Genomic DNA, 13,293 nt, shown 5'->3' on the forward strand with positions numbered 1-13,293 from the left:
CACTTTTGTGGAAGTGCAGATGTCTGGTCCTACCCAGGCCTACCACCTTGGAATCTAGGAGGTTAAATCCTAGAAATCTGCGTTTTCGTGAGTCCCCTCAGGCTTTTTTATGTTTTAAACTTGTGGCTTACATAAACGGATTCAGAATTTAACCAGACAAAATAATGCCTCTGAATGGCATTACCCGAGTCAGTCTTTTGGTTAAATTCTACTTAATTAGGTTGTGCATGTGGCAAAACTGCCTGCCCCTCATGGCTGATGGCTGAATTCCTCGGAGACTTCTGGCCAGCTTTCTGGAGGAAGCAGGTGGCTGGGCAGTGGAACACACACACAGGCTAATTGGAACTGGCACAAACCCTAAGCCACCACATCCGAGTTTTGCTCGCCCGCACTGTCCAAGCGCTAAGGCCAGTCCCTGAGAACCTCTGCTCTGGTGACGCGGGACATGAGGGAGAGGGCCGGACAGAATCTTGGTTCACTCAGAAGCAGAGATGTTGAGAAAGGAGGGGATTCCATCTCCCTGGGAAAGAACAATTTTTCGTTGTTGCTTCTTTAGTTATTAGCAATATAAATTTTAAAAGAGGTCTAGGAAGGAAGATGCCTGTTCTACGAGCAGCCCTGAGAAGCAAAACAGCCACTGTCTGCAGCTCTCAGGATTAGAAAAAAGATCAGAGGATGACGTTCCCTCCACTTTTGATTCTTATTCTTCTGTTTATTGAAATTGGGACTGAATAGAATTTCCCCTCCTCTGAACTGCCTCCTGAAGTCACACAAGCGTTGAGGTGTCCAACTAAAGCCTCTCCTGTCTTACGTGACTCTCACCTTCTGCCTCGTTCGGACAGACGCTCCTCCTGGGACGTCGTTCTAAAAGCCCTGGCGTGCCTACAGCTGGAAGGTTAGGAATGGCATGTAAAGACCCACAGATGCCACTTCACACGAGTGGGGGGGGCAGTGGGCACCCCGAGGCACTGACCGCTGCTGTGATCACACCCATCTGCTCCCTGAGGAAAGGGACCCCGGTTTTCACCTTCCTTCTCAAAGGCCTGCGCACACGGTGGACACTCAGCAAATATTTGATGGATGAATCGCTCAAGATGCTCAAGGTGCTGCTGACTGTCCTGCCAGCTTGGACTTTTGAAAATGCCCCTTGTTGGTACCCACAGGCAAGACTTCTTTATGCACTTCGGTCAGTTTGCATAACATGCAGCAAGAACTCTGAGCACGGCAGCTTCCTTCATTTAGACAATGTGATAAAATCTTGTAGCTCAAGCTGAATTTAATAAACATACACCCAAAAAGCTCATCCGAATGGAAAAATGCTCTTATTTTTTTCCTGACTGAGAACACATCTTCCCAAGGTAGGGCAAGGTTGGGGAGGTGGGGGCGACCAGAGGCACCAGTGTGCTGAGGAGCTATGAGACTCCGTTCACCTTCGCGGGGCCCAGGATGAAGCAGCCGAGGGCTTGGTTTCCAGGGCAACTGGCCGGAGGGCTGGCGCCTGTGGCTGCTGCACGGGAAACGTGGAACAACGGCAGGAGTCACAGCTCGACCGCCACCGGGAAGCCTCCCATGGCAGCAAGGCACCGGACCCTCTTTGGAAAATGACTTCGTTATCTCTGGCTGTGCGGGGGACGCGGCAGAAGGCTGGCGGGGGCCTAATTAACCTTTCTGGTCATAGGTGGGAGGACACGGCACACTTAGCTCCCTTCCTCCACACAGAGTCTGGAATCCTAGCAGCTGGAGCCCTGCTCCCCTCGGGAACCTGCGGCTGGGCGGCTGGAGCCAGGGGGCCCCGGACGCACCATCTCTGGGTAGGAGGCACAGCCACTGGCTGTGACCTTTAGGCCAGTGATCTAATCCTTCTGCGCCTCAATGTTCTCATCTTCAGAACAGAGAGGATGGTGGCACCTTTGAAAGGTGGGGTGAAGGTTCGGTGAGAACACACTAGAACACCCACCGGCGCCTGCCACACGCAGGGAGGGCTCCCAGATGGCATCTGCCATTGGAGCCAGTGGGCCTGGGCAGAGGGTCGGCCCAGCACTGTTCCCACCGCCCCCTGCCAGCCGCACGCACTGCGTCCTCGACAACTTGCACGACGAACACGCAGTCCAGGTGCCTGCATGCTGTGGAATGCACCTGTTGCGGCTCCCCTCTACGGCCTGGTGCCTGGCACACAAAGCTCAGGAAATGCTCTTTGAAAGAATGAGTAATGGTTTCTTGCTGTTAATGTTATCAAATGAACTCAGAGAGCTCTCAGTCTTTTCTGGCTGCCTCCTCCTAGTGGAGGCCTGTCCTGAATGCTTCTGAGATAAACAAAACCCTGGCTGAGACACAGCTGTGCACAGTGCCCATTAAGCAAGCCAGGAGATGGAGAGAGAAGGGCTTTCTGCTTCCTTACGAACCATCCATCTGGGCCTTGGGGCCCTGACTTCCATCACTCTTTCCACAGGTTTCTCAATATGATTTCTAAGGAACCAGGGGGGGTGTCTGATTCCCACAAGGCCTGAATTCTTTACTATCTCTGGCTATGACTTCTGCAGCGCTGGACTGGATTTCTGGCTTCTGAGAAATACTTGCCTTAGAGTTTTTCTTTAGGACAGAGAAGGTCATGTAGCTTGGAACTCATTTCCTTTTTTTAATTAAGGTATCATTGATACACAATCCTATGAAAGTTCTACATGAGCAACACCGTGGTTTCGACATTCACCCATATCATCACGTCCCCCGCCCCGCCCCACTGCAGTCACTGCCCACGAGCGTAGGAAGATGCTACAGTCACTACTTGTCTTCTCTGGGCTGTGCTGCCTTCCCCGTGACCTGCCCATATTCCGCGTGCTGATTATAATGTCCCTTAATCCCCTTCTCCTTCCCTCCCCACCCTGTTCCCTTTGGTAACCGTTAGAGCCTGGACTCATTTCCAAAAGACAATCAGCAATGCTCTCCCACTTAATGTTTCAATCTGAAAACCTCCTCTTCCAGGACGTCTTCCTTTTCTGATTCTCCAGCATGGCCAGTCCACTCCTGTTTTACAGCATCTTCCACTCCCCCCCAACCCCCTTGTCTACATCTCCCCTTTTATTCTTCCTCCAAGACTGCGAGGTTCTCTAAGGCAGGTCGTGTTTTTAGCGCAGTATTTATGAGGGTCAAACACTGAGAGCTTAAGCAACACTGAAGAAATGGAGAAACAAACGGATGCAGCCCCGAGGCCCCGGAGAAAGCGCACCGCCTGGAGCTGCCCCTGCTACCTGGGCGATGATGTCCCCATTCTCAGCGTGGACTTGAGCAAGGGCCCCCAGCTCTCCTAGGCAGGTGAAGATCTCGTAGAGCTGAAACAGAAATGAGTCCTGTCACCCCCCACAAGCCACGGGTGCTCTCAGCAGCCTCCCCCGGGGGCCGGTCACCAGGGCCAGGGCCCAGCCAAGGGGATAAACCCGAGGAACTAAGTGCCCAGGGCAGAAATACAGACCGACACATGCCCGGCCAAAGGAACTCCAGGGTAAACTGCCCGTGTACGGAGCCTATCCTGCCACACAGGCGGCCGGAACAGCGTACGGCAGTGAGGCCGACCCCTCGGCTTGCCCTCCCAGCACACATTTTTACCGATTATTTCCCACTGAGCTGAGATAAGCCTAATTTAGACTCCTTCCCAACGGGTGCTTCTGCTGCCAGGACAGCCTGGCCGGGGGCTGACCCCAAAAGCTAAAACCCCTGCCCTCATGACCTTTCAGCACGGCCCTCCCTTCGCCACTTGACCGGGAGGCATGAGAATTAATTTCCTGTATTTCCTCTGAAAACTTGAGATTTGTCTAAAACAAACACATCCCACCAATTTCTCAGGGAGAGAGGCAGAGGCAGGCTGGTACCCCGAAGAGCAGAAGGGCCTCCTCAATCCTGCACGACCGAGGGACGCACACGTGCACCACGCTCACGCGGCCGGGGGTTCGCTCGGCATGCCCTGAAGGGTAGGCATGCCCTGCTCCTGCCCTCCCGAGAAGGCCGCTGCCGGTGGGAACCCTAGCACCCCGCCTGTCTCACCACGGGCACCCTGCCGTCTGTCTCCCTTAGTGAAGTGAGCTGGGCTGCGAGGGCTTTAAGGAGGCCTGTGGCCCGGCGTCCCCCTCGGTGACCACGCGACTCGTGTTCAGAGGAAACCCACCCAGACACCCCGAACCTCACAGCAGTGGGTTACCTCTGTGTTGGACACTTGATACAAATCCTTATAGGCCATGTACACCATGAAGGAGTTGACCCCTGCGAGAGAGGGAAGGGAGGAAAATGGGGGGAAGACGACATTGTCACGACCAGCCTCCCTCCTTCACCCCCACTTCCACCGCCCGTGCGGCCCAAGTGCACGGGGGGCTTCTGCCCAACAGAAGACAGATGCTTCCCACTCTCCAAAAGCATCTTTCTATTCCCTCCTCACCCCGTAAAAGCAACGATTCCCACAGGATGTCACGGCAGCAGTCTCGTCTTCGCTGCCTCCTCCTGGCCTGTCCCCCCCCACCCCCCCAGTTCCCCAGCACCAAGGCTCAGCGTGGCCTGTCCCCCCGCCACCACCAGTTCCCCAACACCGAGGCTCAGCGTGCGCCGACAGGGCTCAAGGCAGCATCTCAGCAGGAATCGCTGTAGCACGCTGCCCATGTTCACGCTGCAGTTTGCACCACACACTAACTAGTACAGAGAGCTTATAATACCTAACATCTGGAGCCCCGGTTTCCTCGTCTGTAAAATGGAAAAATACCAACACCCTGGTTCATGAGGTGGTCGGAAATATTAACTGAGGTGACACACACGGAGCTTTTAGCACCAGGCCTCACACTACTTGGTCTTTACGAAGGGATCTCCGGGGACTGGCTTATTTCACCCTCTCACAAACGCGTGCTCTACCTAGGCCTGCACCGGGTGTTAGATCTGAGAGGAGAACTAAGACGGAGGCCCCATCCCTGGGGCACTAACGGGCTAGCGGCAAAAGTCAGGTTCCAAGCTTAGATACCTAAGTCATAAGGGTTGTAAGGAAAGAGTGTTTAATTTTATGCAGCCCAAATAGACTATTAATACAGTGATTTACAGAAACAGGTGGGACGGGAAAACAGTCACTTTGAGGGAAGGAGGACGATTCTGGTCCCCAGCCATTCAGGCCACCTGGGCCCACAGTGTTCCGGGCCACAGACGGGCTGGGATCGGAGCGCTTCCCCAGCCAGGGTGGCTCAGCTCAGGGCGGTTTCTCCCAACACTACCCTTCCCACCAGTCTCTCTGTCACCGTGAAACGGCCCAGACACTGTGGAGGGGAAGTGGGTGTTGAAGCTTCGAACTTCTACCCCAGCTGAGATGCCCAGTGTACGAGCAGACAGAAGAAGAGAGAGGGTAATCGTACATTCTGCAGAAGGAAAAGCCTGGGCAGAGCTTTGGGGGGGTGGGAGGGAGGATGGGAAGGAAAACCCGTCCTCAGGGGGCCGGCCTGTCCCCTCCGATCCGCGGGCGCGCTCCCACAGCCGCCCCGACATCTGCCGGACTGCTCACCGACCGCAGTATTACGTTAATACTGCGATTAGTATTGTACCCTTGGCACGAGCCCTAGTATTATAATCAGGACTGCAGTATGCCTCTAACAGCGATATTCTGCACCTCATGGCATCACTGGCCGGCTTCCTTTGGCCCTGGACACTCAGCTGAGGCCGTTCCTTACAGTTCCCGAAGTCCTCAGACCACCTTAGGATGCACATCGCAAGTCTGCGTGCAGGTATCGGGGGTGGGTGTGAGTGTGAAATACCTGATTATTAAAACGTACGAAGTAGAAAACAGAAGAACCTAAGATAATGGAAACCTATCTCAAGCACTCACTGCGGGGGCACACGTGTGCACACATACACACACGGATGCGTTTTCACTCCCTAAGCTCCTAGCCTCGGTGTGAACACATCTTTGCTCCCAGACACGTCTTAGCCTTTTTCTGAGGATGCCACTGCTATAGAGCAGTAATGGTCCTTTGGAGTAAAAGTGATAAAGGTGAAAAATTCCTAATCTCTTGTTTACTAGCTGTGTGACCTTATGTGAGATGTTAACCGCCCTGACCTCAGATTCTTCTGCCGTAAGGTGGGCAGTACTGCCTGGAGGTAAACACCAGGGACTCCGGGTAGACCTACAGCTCACACTCACTGTGTGACTCTGAGCCTCATGGGGACCCGGTAAGGGGTGAGGTGGCACAAAGACAGACCGAGTGCCTGGGACACAGCAGTGGCCCTACACCCAGCACTCACGCCCAAGGCCCCAGGCGCTAAGCCAGCAGAAGCGGCTCCATGGAGCAGACAGTGCGGGAAGGACAGGCAGGGGACGGGCGGAGGCACCCTGGGGCTCACCTTTGTCCTTGATGAGGCCCTGCACCTCCTGCTTGACGCTGTCGCTCCAGTGGGTGACGTCCACATGCAAAGCGTAGTCGCAGCAGCTCTTGCCATCGGCCCACTCGCGCCACTTCTCATAGGCCTCGGTCAGGCTGGACCCGGGCTCGGGCACCACGTGGTCAACTGCACAAGAGGCCCCGAGTGGGTGACCCCTGCCACGCCTCCGCTCCCCTCCGCGCGGGCCTGCTCCCGCTGGCTGGGCCACGACTACAGAGTCTGTCTCCTGAGCACAGAACGACCCTTAGGGAGTGTCCCCCGGTGCGCTCAAGGTGGCTGGTGATGTGACCTCACTTGGCTCTGGGCTCTTGGGGAAATTTCTAGCTTCTCTAAACCTTAGTTTTCTCATCCCTAAAATGATGCCAAGTGGCATAGGGGACAGGGTGCCACAATGCCTTCCTAGAAAAAGTCTGTTGTAAGATTAAATGGGAAAATTAATTAAGCTTGCAAAGGGCTTCCCTTGATGCCTGGCATATAGTAAGTGTTCAATAAATGCCAGCTATCAATGAGTGCCTACTATGTGCCATTATTACTAGTACAGTAGGGAGTGACTGCTAATGAGAAAAGTCCAACTCCCCGCTAAGGGCAGCAAGAGAGGTTCTAAACTGATGTCAGGGCACAAGACAGAGATACACTCTTGCCTACTGGCACAGGAAAGGGCCAGTGCCCACTAACTGACCACGACAGCAGTCCCACAGATCTTATTTCCACATGAACTGCTTGTCCAGACCGTGGTTGCTTTGAGGTCCGTGTCTCTTGCCACACTACCTGCAACAGTGGATAACTTTCAAATAACATCTAATCTACATTTGGTGAGGAGAAGGCAAGTGATGTTCTTATAGTTCCCCGAGGCAGTCGAGGGAAGGTAAAAATTGGGATAACTTCTTTAACAACCGTTTTGAAGTACATACCAAAAACCTTGACATTTTTCATATCTTAACTCAATAATTATTCCTGCACATAACAATTATTTCTAAGAAGATCAACACAGCTGTATACAAAATTTGGGTTGCAAAGATGCTTGCCACTGTGAACACTACATATATTTTATAAGTGAAAAACTGGAAACCATCCAAATCTTGAACAATAAGGAAGTTGGTTAAATTCATTAAATCATGATGCCTTCATAAAATGGATGATTAACCATCAATTCTAAATGTTGTGGGAGAATAAAATAAATGAATGGAAAAACACCCAAGATATACTATTTAGTGAAAATGATAGGCTAAAACACAGTAGGTCTATTATGATCCTATTTTTGTTGAATAGGAAAAAAATAAAGCCAACTGGAGGAGTGATGGGATTTATGGGTCGTCTTCTTTTTTGCCTATCCAGGATTCTTAAATTACCCCCAGGACACGAACACTTCTGTGGTTCTTGAGATGCTTTTTGCTCTTGTGATCTGAAACTCTGATTTTCCCCCCTGCCCCTTCCCTAATGCAGAAGGTGCAGCCCAGCACACACCTCTAGGATGCCAACAGGCCCGACACCCTGCCGGATGGCAGAGCACCAAGCTCAGATGGATCACGTCCTCAGCCTCCCATCACAGGCAGCCCAGGCACACTTAGGAAAGTGAGTGCACGGAGCCAGCTACGCTGAGGCCTGGACCCGCCCCAGGGCCTTCCTGAGCAGGCAGCTGGCTTCCTCCCCTCGGCTGGAGAAAAGCTTTGGTCTCCCTGAATTGCCCCTCTGACGGTCCTGGTGCGGCCTTCCTGGGATCCCACCCAGCTGGCTGTTGGGCCCTGCCGGTGCTCCCATCAAAAGGGAGCAAAAGACAACGGAAGACTTGGGGCTCAGGGTGTTCTGTGTCCTGGTGGGACACTGGCAGCGTCCCCCAGAGCTTCGTGCTCACCAAATGTGGGGTGTAGGCAGGGATGGGACGCAGTCCATTGGGATTCCTTTGGAACATGAAGGACTGCCCTGGAATGCTATCTGTCTGATAATCCAATGGCATGCGACTCCCTAGGTTTCTTTGGAATTGTGATCGTTACCAGAAAAGAAAGAACACGAGAGACCACCCCACAGCTTGCCTCATCTTAAAAGATATCCATTGGTCAAAATAAACCACAGACCAGGGAACACCAAATGCCACTGAAGCTGCTAATTTCTCCAGAACTACAAGTCACCAGTACGCTTCTCTCCGGGATGCCTGGGCCCCATCTGCACTGCTCGGCCTGCCCTTCCTACTCCTCCTGCCTCAGAACCCAGTTGGAAGTCCTGAAATAACTCTCTGCCCACATCCCACAGCTTCTGAAGTCCATGGTTCCCAGTGCCTGCCCCAGAGATGCTAACTGTGGGTCCCCCACCCACTGCACCCCCAGCCCCTGCTCTAAGGCAGACGAGACAGGACGGCTGCTTTCATGGTCAGGGGCCTCAGGGATCTCCTCTCCTTCTCTCAGGTCCCCTGGGGCAGAAAGCGCAAAAACTGAACCAAGGGGAACATACGAGTCCCCACCACAGAACACAGTGGTTCACATGTCAGTGAGACACTTGTTTCTTGGGAGCAGAAGGGCGTGATGCAGGGGACTCACTGATCATGGTGGTGCCCCCTGCTAAGGCAGCCTTTGTCCCTTGGAAGAAGTCATCCACTGTGGTCATCCCCTTGTACGGCATCTGGAAGTGAGTGTGGACATCGATGCCTCCAGGGATCACCATCTTCCCATTGGCCTCCACGGTCTTCACGCCTCCAGGGACAATCAGATTGTCTCCAATTTGCCTGGAGAGACAGTGAAACAACTGGCGACTTAGAAGAGGGACTTCTGAGACAAACACAGTATTGCACGGATTTTAAACACTGTAACTTGTATTCATCAAAGTAGTCTTCCCAGGGATTCACAAGCTTAGCAATCTAGAATCAGAGGTACACACACAGAAAACAATTTTTTAGACACAGAACAATCCAATATGCTGTTTGGTGGTACCATGTGTCCTGGCCTCATATTGTATCTGCAAGTGTTTGATAGTGTCTAGAATACAGGGTACATAATAAATAATTCTGAAAAAAAATCACTGATTTTATTATTCCTTTCTTTTTGTTCTTTATTATAGTTGAGGGTGAGGAATAACATTCAGAAAAGAATCAAGAGTGTAAAATCAAGGACTGTGAGGCCAGGTTGACGGAGGTGACGGACCACCTGAGAACAGGGGCGCAGACTTGGCTATCCTCTACGGGGGCTCCTCGCTGCTCCCAACAAAAGGAGTCCATCTGGGTCATTCTGCACCTCAGCCTCTACCCCTAGTCCCACCTTCCCTGAGGACGTATCCGTCAGTCACAGCAGGAAGCAGGTGTGAAAGGTAGAAGCTGCAGACGCACGGCCAGTGCGAGCCGCTCGCGTGTGGTCAGCCGCTCAGCAGAAGCCTGAAGCCAAGGGAGGGGACCGTGACATTCTTCACCAGACACACCTTCACCCAGGACGCTTCAGGGCATCCCAAGGAGGAAGAGATGGGGACTCAGGTGGGGCGGACGCTGAGTACCTCAGAAGCCCACTCCACAAGGCCAGTGACGAGCGCAGCTGCTCCTGGTACAGTCAGTCCTCACAGACCACCTGATGTTGCTTTTGTATGTGACTTCACATCTTTGACTTAATTGGTCCGCTGATTCTGGCTGAACTCATGCTGCCCAAGCCTCTACAATCTCACTAGACACCTCTGCCCCGGGGATACTTGCACCCCACTGCCAGGGCAGGGATCCCTTCCCCTGTGTTCACAGCCAGCCAAGAAAGACATTTTTCTGGAGCAGGAAGACGCCCACCGCTGACCGGCCAAAATCTAAGTTCTACAACTGAAATGCAGTATTCCTGACATCTCCACGAGATCGGCTTCACCACAGCACCACCGGGCCACTCCAGAGCCACCGTGATTCAAAACACACCGTGGAAAAAAATGTAGCCTCTGACTATAACTCCATTCTAGTCCAGATACCGGCCAGCTGTGTCCCCTTGTCCTCCCTCAGTGAGTTTCCTCTAAGGGAGACTGAGAACCGGGGCCACGAAGAGTCGCCTGGCCCGTGTGTGTACACATCTGTGTGTTTCCACTCATTTGACAACTGGGGTAACAGTAAGTCTGAAACAGAGACGCCTTCCCCCCTTTCTCTCCACTGAGCCGATCAAAGTCACGTTAACCCTTGGAGGCTCAGCTCCCGTTTCTTCTCCTTGGTTAAGTCTCTCCTGCTGACCAGGTCTAAAAACTAAGAGGGTGGCTCCGCCCTGGACGTGGGCTCTGGAGTCACAGGCTGATCTCTGCTAGTCACTGGTGTTACGACTCCGGCCGAATCCCAGTGTCTCAATTCCTTCGTCAATAAAATGTAATAGACGGTTTGGTGTGTAGATTAAATGCTAATATGTGCTAAGCTCACAGAACACTGCGAGACACGTAAGAATTCCATAAATATCAACTATTATAAGTAATAACCCTCCTAGTCCCATACAGCTCTTTGCCTTCCTCTGAATCTCATCTGTTGTACTAATTTAATGCTTGACGTTGACGTGATCTGGTAACATCTCATTTCCCCTAGAAGACTGTAAGGTCCCTGAGGCAAGACAGCACTGATGATTTGGGCCCCAGTGACATTGGTCACGGCATGTGACACAGCAGGTGCCTGAGACAACCGCTCACACAGAGCAGACCTCCCATAATCACAGGCAGGCAAAGACTATGTAACAACTGGAGGAAATCATTTCTGTTTTTATGCTCTGCAAGTTAAGGATGTTTTGGGGGCTATATAAACTTTGATCAAATGAAGATCACCTTTGTCCACCATTCTCTCCACCTCCAACTACAACAAATCCTTCTATAACAACCTTTGGCAAGTGGCCTTCCGGTCTACTCTAGCAGGGATGTGAAAAAGGACGCATTTTACCTAAGCATTTCTGGTAGTAGACGCCTGAACCACTGTGTGAAGGTGGACACGGGGCCTGTTCAGGCTCAACTACAAAAAAGGTTCTGTGACCAATTAGTGATGCTTATATCATGAGCTCTGAAATGAGGATGAACGATTAGGTACTAAATTTTTCCAATGTCTGAAAAGTCTCTAAATGAAGGAACTCACCATCTCCAAAGAGAGCTGACTACATACAAATTTTTAGTAAGAGAAAAAAATTAAGCTAATTGTGATTTCTATTTTGAAGAAATTGTTTTATATTTGTTAGCCTATTTAGTATTTCCATTTTTCCTACTTCTCATATGAAAAATGATTTGTGTAAATTGGCAAGGCAATAGGACTGCTGGCAGATTAAACGAATTAAGGTGTGTACAACACTGAACAAGTACCTGAGCACACACTACATGCTCAATAAAAGATGGCTCTTATGAAAGCTTTTATGTACTCAGTACAGGTTAAGAGCTGGGGACATGGAGATGAACAAGATACCGTCCCTGCTCTCAGGGGGCCTATCAGTATCAGAAATGCTATGACTGATAGATTTGGGGTGGAGAAGACATTTAAACTGCCCTTTGACTTAGGTTAAGACTAAAATGGGCAGAGCACAGATAGGACATACATTTCAGAAAAGATCAAGAGCAAGAACTCTCAAAACACAGTGTTTTGAGAAGGGGAAGCCAGCCTAGATTCGGGGACTGGTAAGGAGTATCTGCCTACAGAAGTTACATCTAAGCAAAGTTCTCTAAGATAAGTAAGAGACCTCTAACCAAAATTTTAAACTATCCAATAAAGTCGAATTACATAACAATAAACCTGAACAGGCCAGGGGTGGCTAATAGGGCGGGTTGGACACACGGATCTCATACAACACCTCATCTGCATGCAGGTGTACATTATTGATGAAAGGCTAAGTGTAGGTCGATTCTTTTTTAAAGGTCACTATGTAAGGAACCTGTACACAAAGGCTGCTAGGCTATGCTTACAGGCAAATCATTTGTAAAATGATTCTACATCCCTAAAGCATCTCTTTGGAAATCTTGCCTGAAAAGTATGTGCTCTGCCCATTTTAGTCTTAACCTAAGTCAAAGGGCATTTTAAATGTCCTCTCTACCCCAAATCTTCCTTCCTTCTTTCTGTGCACTTCTAAATTGCTTCTCCTCACCTGTATTTCTTCGGTACCTGCTATACAAGGCCCTGTATTCTCAGGGTACTGCCATCTGTGCATGTCTAAGTGGTCACACGTTCTCTGGGGCCCTCAGAGTGCCCATCGGTGCAGCTGGAGTGAAGGGCCCTCTGCGTCATTCACTGACTGAATCCAGACGTTTCATTTCATTCATGTAATCCGAGTGAACTAGCTCCCACTTTTAAGAGATTATGTGCATCCGGACTTAAGGGCCAAAATAAAGACTAGTTTTAAGGAGGAGAAATAAAACAGCAAACCAATGATCTAGTAAACAAAAAAAGAAGCAAGCTTCTCTCTGAGCCTCTGATGAAGAGAAAGTACAAAGCAATAAAGAGGAGGGTTCTGTGCACATACTTTATCAAGCCATCTTCCATGTAAATATCAGCATAAAAGGACTGATCATCGTTGACGATTCTGCCTCCCTTGATAAGAAGACGGTCACTCTAGAAAAGAGGGGAAACATGAGTCAGTCTCACATCTAGGATTTCAGAAGAGTGGTCTGCCAAGGTTTCCCCAGTCCGGGGACACACTCACTTAAGACCTTTGTGTGCTCAGTGCATTCAATATTTGAACTGGGCCTATTTATTGGAGATCCAATCCAGTCTTTCTTATTTGCCCCTAATTCAAATTAGTCTGCACTTTCACCTCTTGCTTCTGTAACCTGGCATAGCCACTCAGAAACACAGCTACTGCAGGTAAGACACTCATTATATTATCATTTCTGGTTCAGTAAGCACCAAATATTTAAAGTGGGATAACATATACCTCAGGGTCTAGCACTGTTGGCATTCAATAGTGATTCTCAAAAAAAGAACATAGGACCAACATACAATGA

General features: G+C 50.7%; 1 protein-coding gene across 2 annotated transcripts in view; it reads right to left on the minus strand.

Moving 5' to 3' along the window:
- DPYSL3 (dihydropyrimidinase like 3) overlaps positions 1-13,293 on the minus strand; it is a 103,538-nt gene that overhangs the window by 18,097 nt on the left and 72,148 nt on the right. For both annotated transcript variants that reach the window (XM_036894628.2, XM_036894637.2), the window contains exons 2-6: positions 12,813-12,901; positions 8,928-9,112; positions 6,358-6,522; positions 4,190-4,251; positions 3,246-3,326 (exon numbers count right to left, since the gene is read on the minus strand). In XM_036894628.2, coding sequence (XP_036750523.2) covers positions 3,246-3,326; positions 4,190-4,251; positions 6,358-6,522; positions 8,928-9,112; positions 12,813-12,901 — 582 coding nt within the window. The remainder of the gene's footprint in view (positions 1-3,245; positions 3,327-4,189; positions 4,252-6,357; positions 6,523-8,927; positions 9,113-12,812; positions 12,902-13,293) is intronic.

The sequence above is a fragment of the Manis pentadactyla genome, chromosome 13 (genome assembly GCF_030020395.1).
Source record: "Manis pentadactyla isolate mManPen7 chromosome 13, mManPen7.hap1, whole genome shotgun sequence".
Lineage (NCBI taxonomy): Eukaryota > Metazoa > Chordata > Mammalia > Pholidota > Manidae > Manis > Manis pentadactyla.